The 26,448-nt window shown below is 42.3% G+C and overlaps 1 protein-coding gene across 5 annotated transcripts in view; it reads left to right on the forward strand.

The window, feature by feature from the left end:
* The window catches only part of lhx9 (LIM homeobox 9), a 75,885-nt gene that overhangs the window by 19,423 nt on the left and 30,014 nt on the right, over nt 1-26,448 (forward strand). For 4 of the 5 annotated variants that reach the window (XM_062980781.1, XM_062980778.1, XM_062980779.1 and 1 more), the window contains 2 exons: nt 2,036-2,238; nt 11,543-11,922. In XM_062980781.1, coding sequence (XP_062836851.1) covers nt 2,036-2,238; nt 11,543-11,922 — 583 coding nt within the window. The remainder of the gene's footprint in view (nt 1-2,035; nt 2,239-11,542; nt 11,923-26,448) is intronic. The other variant, XM_062980782.1, reaches the window with a different exon arrangement.

Consider the following 26,448-nt stretch of genomic DNA (forward strand, 5'->3'; position numbering starts at 1 on the left):
GTATCTCTATCCCTATCGTTATCTATATCTCATCTCCATCTCTATCGCTCTCTTTCTCTCTCTTTCCCTATCGCTATCTCATCTCCCTCTCGCTCTATTTCTATCTCTATCCTTATTACTATCTCATCTCCCTTTAACTCTCCCTCCCTATCCCTGTCCCTATAGCTATCTCATCTCCATCTCCATCTCCCTATCCCTATTCCCATCTCTCTATCTCCACCTTCATTTCCTCTTCATCTCCATCTCCACCCCATCCCCATGTCTCCATCTCCCTATTCCTATCCCTATCCCTATCCCTATCCCCATCTCTCTATCTCTATCTCCAGCTCTTTCTCTCCATCTCCAGCTCCTTCTCTCCACCTCCATCTCCTTCTCCTCTCCTCCATCTCCATCTCCTCTCCATCTCCATGTCTCCATTTCCCTATTCCTATCCTTATCCCTATCCCCATCCCCATCTCTCTATCTCCAGCTCCTTCTCTCTATCTCCTTCTCTCCATCTCCATGTCTCCATCTCCCTATCCCTATCTCTCTATCTCTAGCTCCAGCTCCTTTTCTCCACCTCCACCTCCACCTCCTTCTCTCCATCTCCTTCTCCATCTCCATGTCTCCATCACCTTATTCATATCCCTATCCCTATCCCCATCCCCATCTATCTCCACCTCCATCTCCTTCTCTCCATCTCCATGTCTCCTTCTTCCTATCCCTATCCCTATTCCCATCTCCATCTCTCTATCTCTACCTCCATCTCCTTCTCTCCATCTCCATCTCCATGTCTCAATGTCTCCTTCCTATCCCTATCCCCATCCCCATCTCTCTATCTCCACCTCCATCTCCTTCTCTCCATCTCCATCTCCATGTCTCAATGTCTCCTTCTTCCTATCCCTATCCCCATCCCCATCTCTCTATCTCCACCTCCATCTCCTTCTCTCCATCTCCATGTCTCAATGTCTCCTTCTTCCTATCCCTATCCCCATCCCCATCTCTCTATCTCCACCTCCATCTCCTTCTCTCCATCTCCATCTCCATGTCTCAATGTCTCCTTCTTCCTATCCCTATCCCCATCCCCATCTCTCTATCTCCACCTCCATCTCCTTCTCTCCATCTCCATCTCCATGTCTCAATGTCTCCTTCTTCCTATCCCTATCCCCATCCCCATCTCTCTATCTCCACCTCCATCTCCTTCTCTCCATCTCCATCTCCATGTCTCAATGTCTCCTTCTTCCTATCCCTATCCCCATCCCCATCTCTCTATCTCCACCTCCATCTCCTTCTCTCCATCTCCATCTCCATGTCTCAATGTCTCCTTCTTCCTATCCCTATCCCCATCCCCATCTCTCTATCTCCACCTCCATCTCCTTCTCTCCATCTCCATCTCCATGTCTCAATGTCTCCTTCTTCCTATCCCTATCCCCATCCCCATCTCTCTATCTCCACCTCCATCTCCTTCTCTCCATCTCCATCTCCATGTCTCCTTCTTCCTATTTCTACCCCTATCCCTATCCTTATCCCCATCCCCATCTCTCTGTCTCTAGCTCCAGCTCCTTCTCTCCATATTATAAGTGCCCCTTTCCCTCATATATAAGAGAAAGGGACGCTTCTAAAGGCGTAAATAAATAACACCCCAGTCTAAAACCTTCTCCCTGAATGTTGCTGCAGAGAGAGGAACACAACACAGAGAGCAACATTCCGATCACAAAAAAAGAGGAGAAGCGGGACCTCTCTTTTTGTGGATGGAAAAGTTTTTAAAAATAATCCCCTTGCAGTTAAATTGCGTTGTGTAGCAGTGGAGATGGGGCCTGAATCGAGACGAATGGCTACCAGTCGATTCAATGAATGCTGGAATAACCGAGCCCTGTTTTCAGGCTACAGTTGAAGCGATATCCTGACCTAAGGCCGTATTGGAAGAAGTGCGGGGGGGGGGGGGGTGCATTAACGGGCCTCCCTCCCCGCTTCCCTTCCCGTTTTGCTGGTTCCCAATCGAGGTTTTCCTGGAGGGGAAAGGCCCCGGGTCTGAATGCGGTGCTTGTTTTCGCAGAGCATGCCCCCGCTGAGCCCCGAGAAGCCGGCCTTGTGTGCGGGCTGCGGCGGCAAGATCTCGGATCGCTATTACCTGCTGGCGGTGGACAAGCAGTGGCACCTCCGCTGCCTCAAGTGCTGCGAGTGTAAGCTGGCCCTGGAGTCCGAGCTCACCTGCTTCGCCAAGGACGGCAGCATCTACTGCAAGGAGGATTACTACAGGTATGGAGGGGAGGGGCCCCCAAAGAGAGCTCAGTCAAAAATCTAATGCTTGGGGAAGATCATTCTTAGATTAAAGGTAAAGGTTTCCCCTGACGTTAAGTCCAGTCATGTCTGACTCTGGGGGTTGGTGCTCATCTCCATTTCTAAGCCGAAGAGCCGGCGTTGTCTGTAGACACCTCCAAGGTCATGTGGCCGGCATGACTGCATGGAGCGCTGTTACCTCCCCGCCAGAGCGGTACCTATTGATCTACTCACATTGGTATGTTTTCGAACTGCTAGGTTGGCAGGAGCTGGAGCTAACAGCGGCCGCTCACCCCCGTATATATTGCTGGGGGATTCTTAGAGCCCAAACAAGTCAGTTCTCCCAGCTCCGAATTGAGGAATACTTCACCCTAACCTGGAAAGTCGCTCCAAACCTTCAAGGATTTATTGGAGAAACGAATCTCCCCAATTGCTCGATTGATTATAACACAATATGTTCCTGGTTTGAAAGTGTCATTTTTGTTTCGTTTGAAAATCGTTGTTGTCCTCCCGAAACTTTGGGGTTTTTTTGTATGTTGAATGGCTTGAGACTGGAGGAGAGATTCCTTAAAAGAACTAGAGCTAGATCTGCGGCATATATAGTTTTGGTCGTTATTCGTTAAATACACTTTCCCTACGTTTTTATGACAGCACCAATGAGGAAATGACATTTTGCACCCAGGAACAAAAATCGTGTTACATAGCGTAATGCACATTGTTATTCTGCTGCGGATTACAGGACTCCCTGCATTATGTAGAACCATTTAATGCAATTCGAACTGCATTATATATAGGTCTACACCCAGCATATAATAGGTTAGAACTACATTATTTATAGTTCTACAAGGACTATGTAATACAGTTCGAACTGCATTACATGGTCAAACTGCATTATATGTAGTTCTACACCGAGCATATAATACAGTTCGATCTGCATTGTATATAGCTCTATATCAACCATATAATATACTTTGAACTGCATTATATATAGGTCTAAAGTAAGTAAAAATATAATACAGTTCCAACTGCATTATATGTAGCTCTACACCGAGCATATAATACAGTTGAACTGCATTATATCTACACCGACCATATAATACAGTTCGAACTGCATTCTACATAGCTCTACACGGAGCATATGAAACAGAATTGCATTATATACAGCTCTACACCAAACATATAAAACAGTTGAAAATTGCATTATTATATAGCTCTACACCAAGCATATAATGCAGTTCGAATTGCATTATATACAGCTCTACACCGAGTCTATAAAACAGTTAGAACTGCATGATATACAACTCTACATTAAGCATATAAAACAGTTCAAACTGCATTATATGCAGCTCTACACCAAGCATATAACAGTTAGAACTGCATTATATGTAGTTGTACACCGAGCATATAATACAGTTTAAACTGTATTACACATAGCTCTACATCAACCATATAATACAGTTCGAACTGCATTATATGTAGCTCTACACCGAGCACATAATGCAGTTCGAACTGTATTACATACAGTATTAATTCTGTAAATTAATACCGGTTACTAGTATTTTTTAAAAAAATCAACAATCAGGACAGTAAATAAAGAACAACACTCAGAAAACGGGAATTCCAGGCATGAAAAAATCAGGGCCAGCTAACACCTCCCAACAAAGGATTCCCCCAGGCAGGAAGCAGCCAGGCTTTGAAAGGCCATTCAGTGCTGCTAATCAAGTTTGGCAATTGCGACATTCACACTTGCCTCGAACAGACACGAGTTCTTTCTCCCACCCTAGATACATAAACCCCACTTGTCAAGTTTCCAACAGACTTCACAACCTCTGAGGAGGCCTGCCATAGATGTGGGCGAAAGGTCAGGAGAAAATGCTTCTGGAACAGGGCCCTACGGCCCGGAAAACTCACAGAAACCCACTGTGTTACATATAGCTCTACATTGACCATATAAATACAGTGCGAACTGCATTATTTACAGCTCTACATCGAGCATATAATACAGCCGAAAACACGAAAACGAAACGGATCTGAGAGCTTGTCCGAAAAGCCACTGTAGCCCCACTTCAGCTTCGATGCGATGGGATCGTTGGAGAGGCCCTTTTATTTGGGACTTCACCAAAAAGTACAGCTCTCAGGACTCCGTAACATAGAGTGGGATCAAGATGCCTTTCTGCAGCAGGGCATCTCCATTCGCTCCCCTTTCCTCTCCCTTTTGCGAGCTCAAACGCCCCCAAACAAGCCCGAGTTTTGTTCTCCGGCCCAAGAGGCACATCCGGATTGGGGCCAGCGTCCCTCCCGACATTTCCAAGCGGATTAAGCAGGCCGTTTCCTAGGAAACAACTCCGAGCGGGTCCCCCGAAAGTCCGCTTGAAAGTGTCGGATCTGACTGAGAAGCGAGTCTCCCTGATTGTGCCCAGAAAGGCAGCCCTCGTGTTAAATCCCCATTAAAAACAACGAGGAAAGGATATTTTGGATTTCTTGATTTCTTGTATCTTTCCGCCTCGTATATGAACGGGGAAGCGAAGTTCCCTTCCCAGCCTGATTTCCAAACGGTAGAGATGGCAGAAGCACAGGCAGGCAATGCAATCCGAATTGGTTGTTTTTCCAAAAACCTTCTGTTTTTAATTTTAAAACCTCACACACCCCTCACCTAGTTTGCAAACTAATTCATAAGAATATATACTGTATTTCTTCCATTCTAAGGCCCCTTCTACACTGCCATATAAAATCCGGATTATCCACTTTGAACCGGATTATATGGCAGTGTGGACTCACATGATCCAGTTCAAAGCAGATACTGTGGATTATTTGCTTTGATACTCTGGATTGTATGGCAGCATAGAAGGGGCCTAAGAGGCACTTCCCCAATACAAATATATCCAAAAGAGATATTTATATGGATATATATATATATATATACACACACACACACACACACACACATATACACACAGTAGAGTCTCACTTATCCAACACTCGCTTATCCAACGTAGTCAATGTTTTCGATACAGTTTGATATTTTGGTGCTAAATTCCTAAATACAGTAATTACTACATAGCTTTACTGTGTATTGAACTACTTTTTCTGTCAAATTTGTTGTATAACATGATATTTTGGTGCTTAATTTGTAAAATCATAACCTAATTTGATGTTTAATAGGCTTTTCCTTAATATCTCCTTATTATCCAACATATTCGCTTATCCAACGTTCTGGGGGGGGGTTACATTGGATAAGACTCTACTGTGTGTATATATATGTGTGTGTGTGTGTGTGTATATATATATATATAGCATTACTTCCTTTGGAAGACCCCACTCCTATTTCAGTGCCACCAGCAAAAATATACATATTTTCTAATTTCTAATATTCAGATAGATAGATAGATAGATAGATTAAAAAATATGTATATTTTTGCTGGTGGCACTGAAATAGGAGTGGGGTCTTCTATTTTCTAATATAAATATCTCTATCTCTATCTCTATCTATCTATCTATCTATCTATGGATATTTATATTAGAAAATATGTATATTTTTGCTGGTGGCACTGAAATAGGTATGGGGTCTTCCAAAGGAAGAAATACTATACATGTAGTGACAGCCACTTTAAAATATCATATTTTTTCCTCAAAATCAGTGCTAACTCATTTCAAACCTTAACTCATGTCATGGATTAAAAGTCCTATTAAATTTAATCAAAATTTTAAACAAAAGGTGGATGTGGGAGCCCATCTTGATAGTGGTTCTCCTTGTTAGAAGGGAAGGAGATCTATTATACACAGAAAGTTGTAAAATGTTGAGAAGAGAAGCTGAATCCTGCCTTAGAAACCCATAACCAGGAGTATTTTTTCATTGTTTTCTTCAGACCCTGTTTCCCAGGTAAGTATGTACAGGGCTGCAGCCTGTTTTAAATTTTGAGCCTCCCTCACCAATGGAGTCTATACACTGCTTTATCTGATCCCAGGATCTGATCCCAGAATGATCTGCTTTAAACTGGATTATATGAGTCTCCACTGCCAGATAATCTGGGTCTGATCCTGGAATATAGGGAAGTGTAGATGCAGTTCAAATTGAGCTTCTTAGAACTTCCTCCCAAGCAAGTACTGGAGATGCTTCAAAATCACTTTTGTTTTCCTTCGAAATGATGCCCATATTTCTCTTCCCACTCTTGGTTTTAGGGCCCTTCCACACAGTCATTTAACCCAGAATATCAAGGCAGATAATCCACATTATCTGCTTTCAACTTTTGAACTGAACTGATACATTGAAATGTCATATAACCCAGTTCAAGCTGTATGGAAGGGGCCTTAAGAGTCAGGTTTTTCTCCCTGGCCCTATCTACAGTGCCATATAATGCAGTGTTTTGATGCAGTTAAACTGCATTGTATGGCAGTGTCAATGTATATAATGCAGTTAAACTGCATAATAAAACTGACTTATATGGTCAGCTGAACTGTACTGATCTGCATTGTATGGCAGTGCAGATTTATACAATGCAGTTAAACTATATCATGAAACTGCCTTATATGATCAGCTGAACTGTACTGACCTGCATTGTATGACAGTGCCAATTTATACAATGTAGTTAAATTATCATGAAACTGCTTTATATGGTCTGTTGAACTGTACTGACCTGCATTGTATGTCAGTGCCGATTTATACAATACAATTCATTGCAGTTTGAAAGTATTATTTTCTGTTTAATTGTGCAGTGCTTACTTCGAAAGTCATTGATACACTCAGTTCCTTCCACACAGCTGTATAAAATCCACATTGAACTGGATTATATGGCAGTGTGGACTCAAATATCCCAGTTCAAAGCAGATATTGTGGATAATCTGCCTTGATATTCTGAGTTATATGGTTGTGCAGAAGGGTCCTTCATTTCTGTGGCAACAAAATATGGGTCCTTCTAGACAGACTCTATATCCCAAGATTTGATCTCAGGTTTTCTGTTTGTCCCAGATTATCTGGTAGTGTGGACTCATATAAACCAGTTTAAAGCCTGGGATCAGATCTTGGAATATAGGACCTGTCTGGAAGGGCCCTGTGCTGAATTGGTTGAAACTCAGTGAGATATTCATTGAGAAAACTATACCCAAATGTGCTGTAGTTTAATATACTTTTAAAATATAATAGAATCAGTTAGCAAAAGGTATTTATAACCCATGGTGTTACATAGAGTTATGAAACTGCATCTGTAAAATCTTCTATTATAATGTAACAGTTGATCATCAGGTCCAAAGTTGTCTATCAGCTGGGTGATACTTAATTCCTGGGTGTCTGTAGCCAAGGCCTTTTGTAGTTCATATAGCATCATTTGAGAACTAGCATTATGTGGTCAGTGTATACAGGCCCTTTGATTTTTCGGTTTAGTGTCTTCTTATCTGGCATGAGATCTTAACAGGGCCCTGAAATTACCATCCTTATACAAAGGTTATTAACAGGGGATAAGTCCTGAATCATTGCTCCCTCATTAAGTCAGTTTTTGTGGCCACAAAGAACAATAGTTTCCACAATAGGCAGAACTTTATTTCTGTTTTATTCTGCTTTCTTTTTATTTCCTTTATCATGGTGTTGGTTACATCTAGATGTTTTCCACTGTGAATTAGCATGACATTTTCGGCCAAGCACAAGTTGTTCTGATGGTACTGTGTTTTTTTGTTGTTGTTGTCTATTGAAGACTTCTATTGCATATTTCCATTAGCAACCCATGCACCAAGCTTCTGATGAGCAGCTTGACCCCCAACTTCTCCTTCAAACACCACACAGTACTTAGAGAGTGCACCTTGTACATGAAATGAGTATGCTAGCCAGAGAAATCTGCTAAACCATTTGGATGGGAAACTTAGATGCCTCTTCTTATCCACAGGAAATAAATATCCTGGCAATGGAATCTGTGAATTTTGTACTAATTGAGCTTTCACTTGGTCATCAGACACAGTCTTGTTCATATAAAGTCCAAGGCCTAAGAATGACATGGGTTCCTGTCTTTGCTCCTGTTCCATGGTTTCTTTGGCAGGGCTTGGATTAGATGAACCAGTGGTAGAAACAGCAGTTTTCACTGTTTCCTCAATTCTCATTTGCAATCCAGATCAATTCCCCTCTACCTCACCCTGCCTACTGTGAGTAGGCCAACTAGATCTAGTGGCGAAAGACTGGTGTGGTCTAAGGGCTCTTCCATACAGCCATATAACCAAAATATCAAAGCAGAAAATCCCACAATATCTGCTTTGAACTGGGTTATCTGAGTCCACACTGCCATATATTCCAGTTCAAAGCAGATAAAGTGGGATTTTATTCAGCTTTGTGGAAGAGGCTTTTGACTGAACTCAGGACTTACAAAGTTGAGGAAGAACCTGGACTGTATGATGTATTAACGGGTTGTCTTTAAATTTTCATGTTTTAATATAGTTTAATGTATGTTTTACATATATTTACATAATGTATGCCCCCCACACACTTCAGTGCTTCAGGAGGGAGTTGAAAACATGGCTTTTCCAGCAGGCCTTTGACAATGGCTAAGACACCAGATAAACTAGATAACCAAATAAATTGATATTGACTCTGGCATTTTAACAGTTACTTCTAACTGTGTATGTGGCTGGGATGTTCAAAGTGGATGTACTGCCCTTTAATGAGTATTTGAGTTAATTGAGGTTTTTTTCTTATTTCTTGTAAGTGTTGTCTTATGTTAATTGACACCATTATTGTTACAACTGTTGACTTATTTTATGTGTTTTTATGGCACTATTATGTGCCATAAAAAGGAGATGGTGGCAGAATATAAAGTTATTATTATTAGTATTATTATTTTAGGATGTGTGACCCCAACTACTAATATTTGGTTTGAACTGTTTTAACTTTCATGATGCATGTTTGATCTGCTGTAAGCCACCTTGGGCCCTTAAATGAGTAAAAGCGGGTAAAAATTTCTTAAATAAGTAAATAATAAGTAAACTTAGTGCTTCCACTATGGGCCCTTCCACACAGCCATCTAATCCAGAATATCAAGGCAGAAAATCCCACAATATCTGCTTTGAACTGGGTTATTTCAGTCCACACTGCAGTATATTCCAGTTCAAAGCAGATAATGTGGGATTTTATTCAGCTGTGTGGAAGGGGCCTATGCCAGCTATTGCTGTTAATTGGTAGAAAGGTAGGTAATGATAGTGTGAATGATCAAAATCGGGTTGAGATCGTGTTTGCAGTTCTGGAGGGACTCTTCATAGACTTGGCAGGAGAATTTGGTTAAACAGTTTAAAATCCATGAGTAAACCAGGTTTTTATTTTTCACCTGAAACATTAGGGGGTGGTTTGAACCCCTAAACCGCCCCTTTGGCTACTGGCTTGGTCATAGGGCTTGGTAATACAGTAGAGTCTCGCTTATCCAACATAAATGTTGGATAAGTGAATATATTGGATAATAAGGAGGGATTAAGGAAAAGCCTATTAAAAATCAAATTAGGTTATGATTTTACAAATTAAACACCAAAACATCATGTTATACAACAAATTTGACAGAAAAAGTAGTTCAATACACAGTAATGCTATGTAGTAATTACTGTATTTATGAATTTAGCACCAAAATATTATGATGTATTGAAAACATTGACTACAAAAATATTCACTACTAAAAGGCAGACTGCGTTGGATAATCCAGAACGTTGGATAAGTGAAGGTTGGATAAGTGAGACTCTACTGTACTTAATTTCTGGCTATCTGTAGCCAGAAACAAGAGGCCACTATAAACAGAAATATAACCCAATAATATAAACTATAAGACAGTTTTTCATATATATGCTATATTCATAGAACATTCAATGTGTGGACAAGGATTGTAGAGGTTCAAAATATACTAAATGATTCAAAATACACTCTCTAAACCAAAATCATCCTTATATAGGAAAGGCTGGATCCAAAAAGCGGAATCCAAAAGCATATAATCAATGTATTACATACACACAGAAAGCTTAACTCTTATGCTCAAGGTTTGAGAGCTCAATGACATCCAAAGTTCATGTTCCACATGGAGGACTGTGTAAATCACAGATTCTGCTTTAAGAATCCCAGCCTTTCCTATATAATGATAATTTTGGTTTAGAGACGTGTGTTTTGAATAATTTAGTATATTTTGAACCTCTACAATCCTTGTCAGCACATTGAATGTTCTATGAATATAGCATATACAGTAGAGTCTCACTTATCCAAGCTAAACAGAAGCTTGGATAAGCGAATATCTTGGATAATAAGGAGGGATTAAGGAAAAGCCTATTAAACATCAAATTAGGTTATGATTTTACAAATTAAGCACCTAAACATCATGTTATACAACAAATTTGACAGAAAAAGTAGTTCAATATGCAGTAACGTTATGTTGTAATTACTGTATTTACGAATTTAGCACCCAAATATCACAATACAGTAGAGTCTCACTTATCCAACATAAACGGGCTGGCAGAATGTTGGATAAGCGAATATGTTGGATAATAAGGAGGCATTAAGGAAAAGCCTATTAAACATCAAATTAGGTTATGATTTTACAAATTAAGCACCAAAACATCATGTTAGACAACAAATTTGACAGAAAAAGTAGTTCTATACGCAGTAGTGCTATGTAGTAATTACTGTATTTATGAATTTAGCACCAAAATATCACGATATATTGAAAACATTGACTCCAAAAATGCGTTGGATAATCCAGAACGTTGGATAAGCGAGTGTTGGATAAGTGAGACTCTACTGTATATTGAAAACATTGACTACAAAAATGGCTTGGATAATCCAGAAGCTTGGATATGCGAGGCTTGCATAAGTGAGACTCTACTGTATATGAAAACTGTCTTATAGTTTGTTTGTTTTTTCGTGTCAGGAGCGACTTGAGAAACTGCAAGTCGCTTCTGGTGTGAGAGAATTGGCCGTCTGCAAGGACGTTGCCCAGGGGACGCCCGGATGTTTTGATGTAGGAGGCTTGTAGGAGGCTTCTCTCATGTCCGCGCATGGAGCTGGAGCTGAAAGAGAGAGCTCATCCGCGCTCTCCCCGGCTGGGATTCGAACCTGGCAGCTTGCAGATCAGCAAGCCAAGCTTCAAGTCACAAGGCTTTAATCCACTACGCCATTGGGGCTCCATAGTTTATATTATTGGGTTATAGTTCTGTTTATAGTGGCCTCTTGAATTTGTACTTCGGGGAATCCCTTCTCTGTATTGTCTGTAGCCAGAGCCGAAAACTAGGGAAGACTTTTTCGGGACGGTTTTGAAAGTTTCTCCCGCTTTGCCCCCAGAAGGTTCTCGGTGCAGCGCTGTGCCCGCTGCCACCTGGGCATCTCGGCCTCGGAGATGGTGATGCGGGCGCGGGACTCGGTCTACCACCTGAGCTGCTTCACCTGCACCACCTGCCACAAGACGCTGACCACGGGCGACCACTTCGGCATGAAGGACAGCGTGGTCTACTGCCGGGCCCACTTCGAGAGCCTCCTGCAGCAGCAGGGCGCCGACGCCGCCTTCCCGGCCCCGCCGATGAGCTACACCGAGCTGGCCGCCAAAGGGGGGCCCGGGGGCCTGGCCCTGCCCTACTTCAACGGCGCCGGCACCGTCCAGAAGGGCCGGCCACGGAAGCGGAAGAGCCCCGCCCTCGGAGTCGACCTCGTGGCTTACAACTCAGGTGAGTGAGCACCCGGCCGCCCCGCTTGGGAAGAGGCCAGTGGGAGCCTTAGGAGGGCTTCAGCCCCATCAGAGGAACAGGGACAAGATGGCACAGCATAGCATAGCAGTTCAAGGTCTCTCAAATGACATGGACTGCCAAAATACTACTACCGTACTACTATTACTATTAGTGTGGTGTAATTTTGAAGGATTCCAGACCGAATGATGGAATTGAATAACTATGGGAGAGTGTGCCACAAAGCAGGCAGTCACTACAGTAACTGAAGGTGGATCTAATAATAATAATAATAATAATAATAATAATAATAATAATAATAATAATAATAATAATAATGTGGTGTAATTTTGAAGGATTACAGACAGAATGATGGAATTGAATAACTATGGGAGAGTGTGCTACAAAGCAGGCAGTCACTACAGTAACTGAAGCTGGATCTAATAATAATAATAATAATAATAATAATAATAATACAGTAGAGTCTCAGTTATCCAACACTCACTTATCCAACGTTCTGGATTATCCAACACATTTTTGTAGTCAATGTTTTCAATATATCATGATATTTTGGTGCTAAATTCGTAAATACAGTAATTACAACATAACATTACTGCATATTGAACTACTTTTTCTGTCAAATTTGTTGCATAACATGATGTTTTGGTGCTTAATTTGTAAAATTATAACCTAATTTGATGTTTAATAGGCTTTTCCTTAATCTCTCCTTATTATCCAAGATATTCGCTTATCCAAGGCCCCTTTAGCTTGGATAAGTGAGACTCTACTGTAATAGTGTGGTGTAATTTTGAAGGATTCCAGACAGAATGATGGAATTGAATAACTATGGGAGAGTGTGCCACAAAGCAAGCGATCACTACAGTAACTGAAGCTGGATCTAATAATAATAATAATAATAATAATAATAATAATCATCATCATCTAATAATAATAATAATAATAATAATAATAATAATAATCTAAATTACGATCTGCCAACTGCAAAAGGCCACCCTACTGGGATCTGCACGCATCATCCGAAAATACATCACACAGTCCTAGATACTTGGGAAGTGTTCGACTTGTGATTTTGTGATATGAAATCCAGCATGTCTATCTTGTTTGCTGTGTCATACAATAATCTAATAGTAATAATGTGGTGCAATTTTGAAGGATTCTAGACAGAATGATGGAATTGAATAACTATGAGATGGAATGATGGAATTGAATAACTATGGGAGAGTGTGCCACAAAGCAGGCAGTCACTACAGTAACTGAAGCTTTGAACAGGGTTATATGAGTCTACACCAGAATCCAGTTGAAAGCAGATAATCTGGATTGTATATGGCAGCATAGAAGGGGAGCAGACTCACAACCAATTCAACATCATTTGTGGCAGCTGTAAAAACAAAGTTTCTGGAGTAGAACAGCCACTTTCAAAGTAAGGACCACACAATTAATGGGGAAATAACACCTTCAAAGCAGAGACAGATTTTCCCATTTTTTAAACATAGTGTTATCTGCTTTTAATTGTATTATATAGGGCCCTTTCCACACAGCTGAATAAAATCCCACTTATCTACTTTGAACTGAGTTATATGGCAGTGTGGACTCAGATAACCTAGTTCAAAGCAGATATCTTCTGCTTGATATTCTGGGTTATATCACTGTGTGGAAGGGCCCTTAGTCTACACTGCCAGATAATCTGGGATAAGCAGACAATATGAGATCAGATCCTGGGATACAGGGCAGTGTAGATCCAGCCTCAGTGTCATAGAAATCAAATTATTAAGTGGGAGGGGCTCTCAGTTGTCAAGTTTTCAAAGTTTGACTACTTAGGATCAGGCCTACCTTCTTCAGGGCCCAAGTGAGGTGTCACATAACTAGCAAAGAGCCTCATTTATCCTAAATCGAGCACTGGCTAGGATGTAAACTGTCACAAAGAAGTTGAAAGTTTTTTAACCATCATACATTTGGGGGAGGATGAAGGGTGTTCTGCTGGGATGAATGTGATTTTAATGGCATTTTTTTGTATTTGTAACTTTTATTCCCACACAGAATTGTTTTTTTTTAATGGACCTAACTTATTTTAAAGGTTTATTAGGTGTGTTTATTTGTAAGCTTGTCCTGAGTCCGTATGCAGAGAAAGGCAGGGTAGAAATCCAGTTAATAATAATTTATAACAATAATATTTACTCAGAAGTATGTTCTTATTCCAGGGTTGTTGGGCTGCAGCTCCTAGCATTCCTCCTGTAGGCTGGAGCTGCTAGGAGTTGGAATCCAATTCCACCTCTGGAGGAGTGGATTTTCAGACTTTATGGGATGGGCAAGTCATCCAGATGTGGAGAGCTGCTCTTCCTTCATTTAAGTGATCAGGCTGGCAGGCATTGGAGCTCTGCAACATCTGGTAGGCCCAACTCTAGGGTCTATTTAGGACTGCATCCTTGCTCTTGTCCAGCATTTTCTGAATTTAGGCAATAGAAAAGTCAAAAAGTTTAGAGGGAAGGATATGTATTTCTCTAGAAAACTCTATTTGCAAATTTATTTGTTGATTCCTAGGAAGACCCTAATGGCCTCTTCACACAGCCATATCAGGGCAGAAATTTCCACAATATATACTTTGAACTGGGTTATCTGAGTCCACATTGCCATATATTCCAGTTCAAAGCAGATATTGTGGGATTTTATTCAGCTGTGTGGAAGGGGCCTTACTTGAGTTATTATTTTTGTTCATTAAGAAAACCCACTTACTTTTAATTTAAAAGTAAGTTAAATTAATTTAAACCCACAGCTGTCTATTTGACCATATTTTGAGGCCAAAACATCTGGGGACCCACAGGTTGAGAACCACTGTCTTAGGCCCCTTCCACACATCTGAATCAAATCCCATATTTTCTGATTTGAACTGGAATATGTGGCAATGTGGACTCAGATAACCCAGGGCCCTTCCACACAGCCCTATATCCCAGAATATCTAGGCAGAAAATCTCACATCTTCTGCTTTGAACTGGGATATATGGCAATGTAGACTCAGATAACCCAGTTCAAGGCAGATATTGTGGGATTTTCTGCCTTGATATTCTGGGTTATATGGCTGTGTGGAAGGGCCTTTAGACACATATAAATGCAGTTGATTCTCTGAAGATGCAGGTCAAACAGTCAAGAGAAAATCCTGTTAGAACAAGGCAAGGGAGAACCCTTCCACACAGCCATATAACCCAGAATATCAAGGCTGAAAATCCCACAGTATCAGCTTTGAACTGGGTTATCTGAGTCCACACTGCCATATATTCCAGTTCAAAGCAGAAAATGTGGGATTTTATTCAGCTGTCTGGAAGGGGGCTGAGTCCACATTGTCATATACAGTAAAGTCTCACTTATCCAACACTCGTTTATCCAACGTTCTGGGTTATCCAACGCATTTTTGTAGTCAATGTTTTCAATACATCGTGATATTTTGGTGTTAAATTCGTAAATACAGTAATTACTACATAGCTTTACTGTGTATTGAACTACTTTTTCTGTCAAACTTGTTGTATAACATGATGTTTTGGCGCTTAATTTGTAAAATCATAACCTAATTTGATGTTTAATAGGCATTTCCTTAATCTCTCCTTATTATCCAACATATTCGCTTATCCAACATTCTGCCGGCCCGTTTATGTTGGATAGGTGAGACTCTACTGTATCTCAGTTCAAAGCATATAATGTGGGACTTATTCAGCTGTGTGGAAGGGGGCTGAGTCCACACACATATATCTCAGTTTAAAGCATGTAATGTGGGATTTTATTCAGCTGTGTGGAAGGGGGCTGAGTCCACATTGCCCTATATCTCAGTTCAAAGCATATAATGTGGGACTTATTCAGCTGTGTGGAAGGGGGCTGAGTCCACAGTCATATATCTCAGTTTAAAGCATGTAATGTGGGATTTTATTCAGCTGTGTGGAAGGGGGCTGAGTCCACATTGCCATATATCTCAGTTCAAAGCATATAATGTGGGATTTATTCAGCTGTGTGGAAGGGGGCTGAGTCCACATTGCCATATATCTCAGTTCAAAGCATATAATGTGGGATTTTATTCAGCTGTGTGGAAGGGGGCTGAGTCCACATTGCCCTATATCTCAGTTCAAAGCATATAATGTGGGATTTATTCAGCTGTGTGGAAGGGGGCTGAGTCCACATTGCCCTATATCTCAGTTCAAAGCATATAATGTGGGATTTTATTCAGCTGTGTGGAAGGGGGCTGAGTCCACATTGTCATATATCTCAGTTTAAAGCATGTAATGTGGGATTTTATTCAGCTGTGTGGAAGGGGCTGGAAACCACACAACGCCCCAATGCATTATATGAGTTTACTCCGATCATATAGTGTGGTATAGCCCTGTAGATGGGGATCAAAACCCTATTGGCGCCTCCAAACACATTGAATCCATCGGCGACAGAAATAGCTGTCAGGCGTAATGCCTGACCTGCAATTTAGCCGTGAAATTGCCCCTTAAAGGGAGGTCCCGCGGCGTGAAATCGGTGCGTGATTGTAACAGAGCCGCACGCTTTGCCTTTAAACCCAGCTCGGTTCTAGACGGCGCGAAGGAGGCTGAATCCTGAGAGCTAGCAAGTAGAAAAACCCCAAGAAAGGACTGGGTCGTGATAGCGCACCCCCCCTCCCCTTCAACTCCAGCCTCCGAAAGAATCCGGATGCCATTCTTCTTCGGATTGAGGGCACGGCGATGTCCGAAAGGCCCCGCTTTGCACAGCGAGGGGCCCGTTTCCCCCTCCTTTGCAAGGCAAGGGGACGCCGCGCTGTAATTGTTCGCCGTTAATTGGAGCTGGCATTGGCATCTCCGGCTGCGGAGCCGCCTGGGGCTTGAGGGAGGAGGGAGGGCCTGGGCACCGCTTCAGGGACACACAAGGCTTCCCGTTTGTCCTCCGACTCTTCTGGGCTCCGGCGACGCCGTTGTTGTTGTTGTCCTTTCCCTTTCAGTCCTTTCCGACCTAAGCGTTCTCTTCGCCAGATGGGTTCAGATGGGGTTTGTTTGCCTTTGAGGTCCAGATCCTTGCAGGGTTTTTCATGGCCTAATTCCCAAGAACCCGAATCTCAACCACACCCCGGGCTTCTTTCAATTGATTGAAGGTCTTTCTTGTAATGGATGTGGCAGTAGGGCAGGGGTCCTCAAACTTTTTAAGTCCCTCAGACTTTTGGGGGCCCGGAATACGATGAAATAGTCCGAAATTAGGATTGTTGTTGTGTGCCTTCAAGTCATGTCAGACTTAGGTCAACCCTAAGTCTAAAGTTTAGGACAGGGGCCTGGTAAATGATCTTGGAGGGCCACAGTTTGGGGACCCCTGATCTAGACGATCTCATAAGACCATAGGTAAGCAAAGAGACCTCCAAAGACCATCTAGATGGTCTCATCAGACCATAAGTAAGGAAAGAGGCCTTCAAAAGCCATCTAGATGATCTCATCAGGCCATCAGAAGGCCATAGATAAGGAAAGGGACCCTCAAAGGCCATCTAGACGGTCTCTTAGGACCATAGGTAAGCAAAGAAACCTCCAAAGACCATCTAGATGGTCTCATCAGACCATAAGTAAGGAAAGAGGCCCACAAAGGCCATCTAGATGATCTCATCAGGCCATCAGAAGGCCATAGATAAGGAAAGGGACCCTCAAAGGCCATCTAGACGGTCTCTTAGGACCATAGGTAAGCAAAGAAACCTCCAAAGACTATCTAGATGGTCTCATCAGACCATAAGTAAGGAAAGAGGCCCTCAAAGGCCATCTAGATGATCTCATCAGGCCATCAGAAGGCCATAGATAAGGAAAGGGACCCTCAAAGGCCATCTAGACGGTCTCTTAGGACCATAGGTAAGCAAAGAAACCTCCAAAGACCATCTAGATGGTCTCATAAGACCATAAGTAAGGAAAGAGGCCCTCAAAGGCCATCTAGATGATCTCATCAGGCCATCAGAAGGCCATAGATAAGGAAAGGGACCCTCAAAGGCCATCTAGACGGTCTCTTAGGACCATAGGTAAGCAAAGAAACCTCCAAAGACCATCTAGATGGTCTCATCAGACCATAAGTAAGGAAAGAGGCCCTCAAAGGCCATCTAGATGATCTCATCAGGCCATCAGAAGGCCATAGATAAGGAAAGGGACCCTCAAAGGCCATCTAGACGGTCTCTTAGGACCATAGGTAAGCAAAGAAACCTCCAAAGACCATCTAGATGGTCTCATAAGACCATAAGTAAGGAAAGAGGCCCTCAAAGGCCATCTAGATGATCTCATCAGGCCATCAGAAGGCCATAGATAAGGAAAGGGACCCTCAAAGGCCATCTAGACGGTCTCTTAGGACCATAGGTAAGCAAAGAGGCCTTTAAAGAGCATCTAGATGGTCTCATAAGACCATAAGTAAGGAAAGAGGTCATCAAAGGCCATCTAGATCATCTCATCAGGCCATCAGAAGGCCATAGATAAGGAAAGGGACCCTCAAAGGCCATCTAGACGGTCTCATAGGACGATAGGTAAGCAAAGAGGCCTTTAAAGAGCATCTAGATGGTCTCATAAGACCATAAGTAAAGAAAAAGGCCCTCAAAGGCCGTCTAGATGATCTCATCAGGCCATCAGAAGGCCATAGATAAGGAAAGGGACCCTCAAAGGCCATCTAGACGGTCTCATAGGACGATAGGTAAGCAAAGAGGCCTTTAAAGAGCATCTAGATGGTCTCATAAGACCATAAGTAAAGAAAAAGGCCCTCAAAGGCTGTCTAGATGATCTCATCAGGCCATCAGAAGGCCATAGATAAGGAAAGGGACCCTCAAAGGCCATCTAGACGATCTCATAGGACCATAGGTAAGCAAAGAAACCTCCAAAGACCATCTAGATGGTCTCATAAGACCATAAGTAAGGAAAGAGGCCCTCAAAGGCCATCTAGATGATCTCATCAGGCCATCAGAAGGCCATAGATAAGGAAAGGGACCTCAAAGGCCATCTAGATGCTCTCATAGGACCATAGGTAAGCAAAGAGACCCCCAAACACCATCTAGATGGTCTCATAAGGCCATAGGTAAGCAAAGAGACCTCCAAAGATCAAAGAGACTTAGGTCAACCCTAGTTCTAAAGTTTAGGACAGGGGCCAGGTAAATGACCTTAGAGGGCCGCATCTGGCCCACGGGCCTTAGGGGCTGCGCAATAGTAATTTGAATGTGGAAGGATGGATGTTTTGTTTTGTAACTCTACATAAACAATGTGTATTGGGTGTGTGTGTTTTATTTCATTGTGTGATGAACAGTGACCATAAGCATACTCAGTTCTAGCTACACTGCCCTATTCAGATTAACTGTGTTGAACTGGATTCAATAGCAGTGTAGACTTTGGGCCCTTCCACATTTGGAGGCATGGTGAAGGGTAGGTTGAAAAGTGCTAAACCTTAGCTCAAGTTTTCATAGGCCCTTTCCACACAGCTGAATAAAATCCTACATGATCTGCTTTGACCTGGAATATATGGCAGTGTGGACCCAGATAACCTAGATCAGTGGTTCCCAAACTTATTTGGCCTGCGGGCCCCCTTTCCAGAAAAAGTGTGACTCAGCGCCCCCTGGAAAGGGGGGCGTGGCTTAGAGGGGTGGGTGTGGCCCCTGCTCAAGAGGGCGGGGCCACAAATGGGCGGCCAGGATTGGGATGGGCGGAGTTACGAACTCTGAAGCAGGGCTGAGCTTCTATCCCTGTCTTGTGGCACCTGCCAGGACACAGGAGGTGGGGCTAGAGAGGGCGGGGCCTTTTCCCAAGTGCCTGACGGGGCTGAACCTCTATATCCCACCCCTGTGTTCTAACAACCACTTCAGGGGAGGTATACGGAGGCTCAGCCCTGTCTCGCGCTCTTGGGAAGAGCCCCCACCCCACCCCTAGCCCCACACTTTAGCCCTAAAAGGCCTCTCAGGAGAGGTATCGAGGCTCAGCCCTGTCTCAGGCTCTTGGAAGGAGGCCCCACCTCGTTCCCTAGCTCCGCCCTCTGTGTCCCAACAAGAGCCTCAGGAGAGATATAGATTCTCAGCCCTGTCTCTCGCTCTTGGGAAGAGGCCCCGCCCCTCCCCTGGCCCTGCCCCTGTTTCCTAATAGGTGCCATCACCGCTCCCCTGGATCGCTGCAGTGCCCACCAGGGGGCGGTAGCGCCCACTTTGGGAATCACTGACCTAGATCAAAGTAGATATTGTGGGATTTTCTGCCTTGTTATTTTGGGTTATGTGGCTGTGTGGAAGGGCCCAGAGAGAGCAAAATGTCATTGAAAGCAAGCAGAGTTTAGTTTTAGATACAAATGATCCAGCAAAAAAAACAGTTTTAATGTTGTCTGTTAAAAAAAGTATGGTGCTAACACAATAGTAATTATAATAATAATTCCAACTCAGTAATAATATTACTGGCCAATACACCATTTGGTGCCTCTTATGTTAAACCTGTTCTGGATATATTTGACCCAGTAATTCCAATTTTTTCCCATACAAAACATATGCCACATACCAATCATTATCTGCCTGCTCATATGCCACATACCAATCATTATCTGCCTTGATATTCTAGGTTATATGGCTGTGTGGAAGGACCCCCAGAATAATAAAGCAGAAAATCCCACAATATCTACTTTGAACTGGGTTACCTGAGGCCCCTTCTGCACAGCGGAATAAAATAAAACAGTCTCAGTAATGGAGCATTTCCTAATGTGATAAGGTCCCAAGTACTGTACCAACCACCTGTAGAAAGTCTTTGGTGTCTTCCGAGTTTGATTCCAGGATCCCCTATGGATACCAAAATCCATGGATACTCAAGTCCACATATACAGAGTGTTTGAAAAAGAACTCCCTATTCACCATTTAATTTAAATGGTGAATAGGAAGTTCTTTTTCAAATACCCTGTATATAGGTAGGTTGGCTAGATAAATAGATAGATAGATAGATAGATAGATAGATAGATAGATAGATAGATAGATAGATAGATAGGCATGGTAAAATGGTGTCCCTTATATAAAATGTCTAAATCGACCCTTGCTTTGTGGATTTATTTTGGGTAATACATACTTGTGGCTAGTTGAATCCTTGGATATAGAATCTGTGGATCAGGAGTGATGACTACACTTATGGCTGGTTGTGGCATAGTTAGCCAAAGCCAATGATACAAACATCAAGATGGTGCTTGTTTTACCAACTTTGATGATGGGAGAATTAAGGCCCCTTGTACACTACCATATAAAACCCACATGTTCTGCTTTTAACTGGAATATATGGCAGTGTGGACTCAGATAACTCAATTTGAAGCAGATATTGTGGGATTTTCTGCCTTTGATATTCTGGATATAGGGCTGTGTGGAAGGGTCCTGAGTCCACACTGCCATATATTCCAGTTCAAAGCATATAATGTGGGATTTTATCCAGCTGTGTGGAAGGGGCCCCAGTTCAAAGCAGAGATTGTGGATATCTGCCTTGATATTCTGGGTTATATGGCTGTGTGGAAGGGCCCTCAGTAAAATATAAATATGACAAATAATGCACTACACTGGATGCATAAATTAACAATAAAATAGATTGCTGTATCCTGACATTATGTATTCATATACACTTCAGCCAACTTTGGTTAAACAGCTGAATGCTCACCTAGCCCCCTTCTACACAGCTGTATAAAATCCACATTATCTGCTTTGAACTGGATTATATTGCAGTGACGACTTTGTGCCCTTCCACACAGCCATATAACCCAGAATATCAAGGCAGATAATCAAGAATATATGCTTTGAGCTGGATTATCCGATCCCACACTGCCCTAAAATGCAGTGAACTGCATTGTATGAGTTCTACACTGACTAATGGCACATAATGCATTACATGGCAGTGTAGATCCAGACTAAATTATACCCTGCTCAATAGTGATTACTCCCAAGTAAAAATTATGCAGGATTTTTGCTTGAGTTTGATTATCACCCTTAGTGTAATGCGGATGTAAGAACAATTTAAAGTTGGGATTTTAGGCTGAATCTACACTGTCCTATATCCCAGAATCTGATCCCAGATTATCTGCTTTGAACTGTATTATATGGATTATCTGGGATAAGCAGAGAATCGGGGATCAGATCCTGGGATATAGGGCAGTGTGGATCCAGCCGCATTCTCTTAGCTTCAAAGAAAACAAACCCATTCTGAATCCCATCATGAAAACCCTCTGAGCACCCACTACTTCAGCTCCCTTTTTATAATTTACTTGTAAGCAACCTTTTAACTTCTTAGCTGCTTGGCCCTAAGCTTGGCCATCCTTTCCCTCCCTCCCTGAACCTTTTCAAAGAGCATTGGGGTTTAGGAAGATGTGAGAAGATGGCTAGGAAGAGCTCCCAGATGAAGAAATGTGTTGAGCGCTTTCTGAAAACCCAGCCTAGTTGTGGAAGGGGGGTGGGAGTGGGGACAATGCCTAGCAACAGGCAATGAGGCAGAAAAGATGAGCTTGGGCGAAGGGTTTGTAATCTTCCCCCACCCTCAAAGATAATGGGACTCAGTTCCCAGTAAGGGAGGCTGGAACTACACTGTCTTATATCCCAGGATCTGATCCCAGATAATCCTTTTATGCCAGATTATCTGTCAGTGTAGATTTATATAATCCAGTTCAAATAAAATAATCTGTGATCTGATACTGGGATATAGGGCAGTGTAGCTCTCCAGTGAACTTCATGGGGAGTGGGAATTAAATCAGAATTTAAAATATTAGAATTACATGCCTAAATGTGGTTGAGTGAAGAGTTGAGGATGCATATTATAAAGTGTTGTTTGAATTACCGTATATACTCAAATATAAGACAAGTTTTTCAGCCCCTTTTTAGGGATGAAAAAGCCTCATCAGTTTATACTCGAGTGAGGGTCCTAGTTGGCTTATATTTGGGTCAGTTTATACTCAAGTATATAGGTAATGAGAGTTGGACAGTCTTATCTTAATAACGTCTTTTTATTATTATCTTAAATTACAGTTTTATGTAAATTTTCAAAAATATTTAACCTACTGATGCCTCAAATAATGTAATTTTATTGGTATCTGTTTTTATTTTTGAAATTTACCAGTAGCTGCTGCATTTCCGACCTTCGTCTTATACTCGAGTCAATACATTTTCCCAGTTTTTTGTGGTAAAATTAGGTGTCTCAGTTTATACTCGGGTCAGTTTATACTCAAGTATATGTTTATTTGTCATGAGACTGAATAGAGCCCCTGATGGCGCAGCATGTTAAAGAGCTGAGCTGCTGAACTTGTTGACCGAAAGGTTGCAGGTTCGAATCCGGGGAGCGGAGTGAGCTCCTGCTGTTTGCCCCAGCTTCTGCCAACCTAGCAGTTCGAAAACATGCAAATATGAGTAGATCAATAGATACCACTTCAACGGGAAGATAACGGAGCTCCAGGCAGTCATGCCGGCCACATGACCTTGGAGGTGTCTACGGACAACGTCAGCTCTTCAGCTTAGAAATGGAGATGAGCACCAACCCCCAGAGTCGGTCACGACTGGACTTAACGTCAGGGGAAAACCTTTACCTTTTAACCTATAGACTGAATGAAGGTGCACTTGGTAGATTGAGTCCCCTTCTACACTGCCATATAAAATATAGATTATCTGCTTTGAACTGGATTATAGGGCAGTGTAGACACATATAATCTGGTTCAGATCAAACAATGTGGATTATCTCCTTTGACAATCTAAATTATATGACTGAGTAGCAGGAGCTGTATTTGCTAGTGAGAAAATCTGATAGCAACATCCGGGGGCACGGAGTTCAGCTATCCATGCAGCATTAGGATGTTTTTAATATGTTTTTTAAAGATGTTTTTAAGATGTTCTTTAAATTGTTGATTTTAGCCGGTTCTTGTAAGCTGCTCCGAGCCCTAGGGGAGTGGCGGCATATAAGTTTGAAAAATAAATAAATAAATAAATTATTATTTTGCAATGCTTTGGCACTTTGGCGGTCTCGCAATTGCAACTGAAAATTAATATGTCAGGAAGAAGATGCAGAAAAAACTTCCAGGCAAATGCATTTTGTTCCCTCAGATCAATTACAGCATACTTGGCTTCACACACACACAGTTTGCATGTTCTGCCTCTGTAGTTTTCAAGCATTAAGTGGCTGGGATGAACATTTGATTTCAAAATGGTTTTCGGTTCCACTTTCTGCTTTGTATTATCTCTGCTGACAGGAGGCACGCTGTAAACCAAAAGGCATCTTTGCCACCTAATGCTTTATGTGTTTACTTAGAGGTAAATTCCATGTTTAGGGGGCGTATTCCCAAGAAAACAAACATGGGTTGCCTTTCAGGCCATCGTCCTGCGTGTTCATTCTGAATTCAGTTCAAATGGACTCATGCCCAGGTCATTGCCTGGCCTTTGTATCACTTGGGAATGGGGGAGAGCAGTGGGTTTATTCAGGATTGTTTTTATAAATCCTCTCTTTTCTTTGCATTTCGGGCCAACATAGGTGGGTTATTTACCTTATTATCAAGACATTGTGCAAGTGATTCTGGGCCTTCAGGCTACAGTCCTGTGTATACTCATGGATGGGTTCTCACTGAATTTGGCTCTTTCTGAATAGGTTCGCAGTGTCAAGTTATTTATTCAGATCGAAGGCACAAAACGCTTTCATTTAGCAAAGTGCCCCGAATCCTTTTATTCCGAGACAGATATTTCATGCAAAAGATCTATTGCATTGCTTTACTTGATGAATTAGGTGGAATTTAAGTGAGGGGAGAGCATTCAATGAGGCTCAAGAGAAGCAAAAAGGGGGAGACAAAAGTTGATTGGGTTTGGTTTTTGAAAAGACCTCATTGAAGAGAATTTATGTGTCTGCTGCTCTCAGTTCTCCCCACACTTTCTCCTTTCCAGTGCTGTGGCTAAAATAGGTTGCACAACATTTTTCTACCAGTAAAAAAAATGCTTTTGCATTTAATAAAAAGTAATTCCCAACCTATTAGACTTTTCAAACAAATGTCGCAGTGACCTCTGGTGGCTTCTGAAGGGAGAGGCCCCTTTTATGGAGAGAGGAGACTTGGTTGTTCTTCTCTGTTTAAACTTAAGAGTTGTCGGAGAGTGGCTGCCTTAGCCTTGATTGTGACAGACAGTGAAGTAAAAGATGATATATTAGAACAGGACAGCTCTCTCCTCTTTGCTCAGATCATGAATAGAAATGAACTGGATTTGGCTGGCTTTTCATAAGTTGGGCTGCTATGTGAAGACTCTCTGCCTCCACCCACATGCTTTTTGCCTGGAAGAAAGACTTTGGCCCCTTCTACACTACACACCGAAGCTGCTGAACTTGCAGACCGAAAGGTCCCAGGTTCAAATCCTGGGAGCGGAGTGAGCGCCCGCTGTTAGCTCCAGCTCCTGCCAACCTAGCAGTTTGAAAACATGCGAGTAGATTAATAGGTACCGCTCTGGCGGGAAGGTAACGGCACTCCATGCAGTCATGCCAGCCACATGACCTTGGAGGTGTCTACGGACAATGCCGGCTCTTCGGCTTAGAAATGGAGATGAGCACCAACCCCCAGAGTCAGACATGACTGGACTTAACGTCAGGGGAAACCTTTACCTTTACACTGCCATATAAAATCCAAATTATCTGCTTATCTCAGATTATCCAGCAGTGTAGATTTATATAATCCAGTTCACATTGAATTATCTGCTTTGATCATCTGGATTATATGGCAGAGTAGAAGGAGCCTCAGTCGGTCCTCTCTCCAACACAGTGGTGAAGAATATCAATTTATCTATGGGTCCTTCCATACAGCCCTATAACCAAGAATGTCGAGGCAGAAAATCCCACAATATCTGCTTTGAACTGGGTTATCTGAGTCCACACTGCCAAATAACCCAGTTCAAAGCAGAAGATGTGGGATTTTATTCAGCTGTGTGGAAGGGGCCTGGAATATAAAGCAGCATACGAGTGTTGAATGAAAAGTAATGCCTCCACTTTCGTAACTTCTCAACAGATGGCAGTCCTGGTATGCGGCAGGTACTGTCCTGTTCAGTAGACTCTCCTCTACAGGTCCATTTGGCAGGAAGCCTTAGCATTGAACGGTTGTGTTGTTAAAGTGCAAAGTATTGAACCCTGCGCAGACAGGCGGTCTTAAGCAACGTGCGACTTAAGCAACGTGCAGCCATTGAATTCTTGACAGCAGAAGGTGTCACCCCAAAGGAGATTCATCAGAGAATGCAAGCTGTTTATGGTGATTGTGTTGATGTGAGTACTGTATGTCATTGGGTGATAAAGATGTTGAGATAGGAACATTTAACTTGCATGACAAACAAAGAGTTGGATGTCCTGTGACAGCAACCACCGAATTTCACAAGCAAAAGGTTGACAGATTGATTCAAGATGATCGTTGTATCACTCAGAGAGAAATTTCAAGCATAATCGGCATTTCACAAGAACGTGTGGGTCATATTATTGCTTTGCTTGGCTATCGGAAGATATGTGCACGATGGGTACCCAGGATGTTGAGGCCTGAAATGAAAGCGCACAGACT

This window comes from Anolis carolinensis, chromosome 4 (assembly GCF_035594765.1).
Source record: "Anolis carolinensis isolate JA03-04 chromosome 4, rAnoCar3.1.pri, whole genome shotgun sequence".
Taxonomy (NCBI): Eukaryota; Metazoa; Chordata; class Lepidosauria; order Squamata; family Dactyloidae; genus Anolis; species Anolis carolinensis.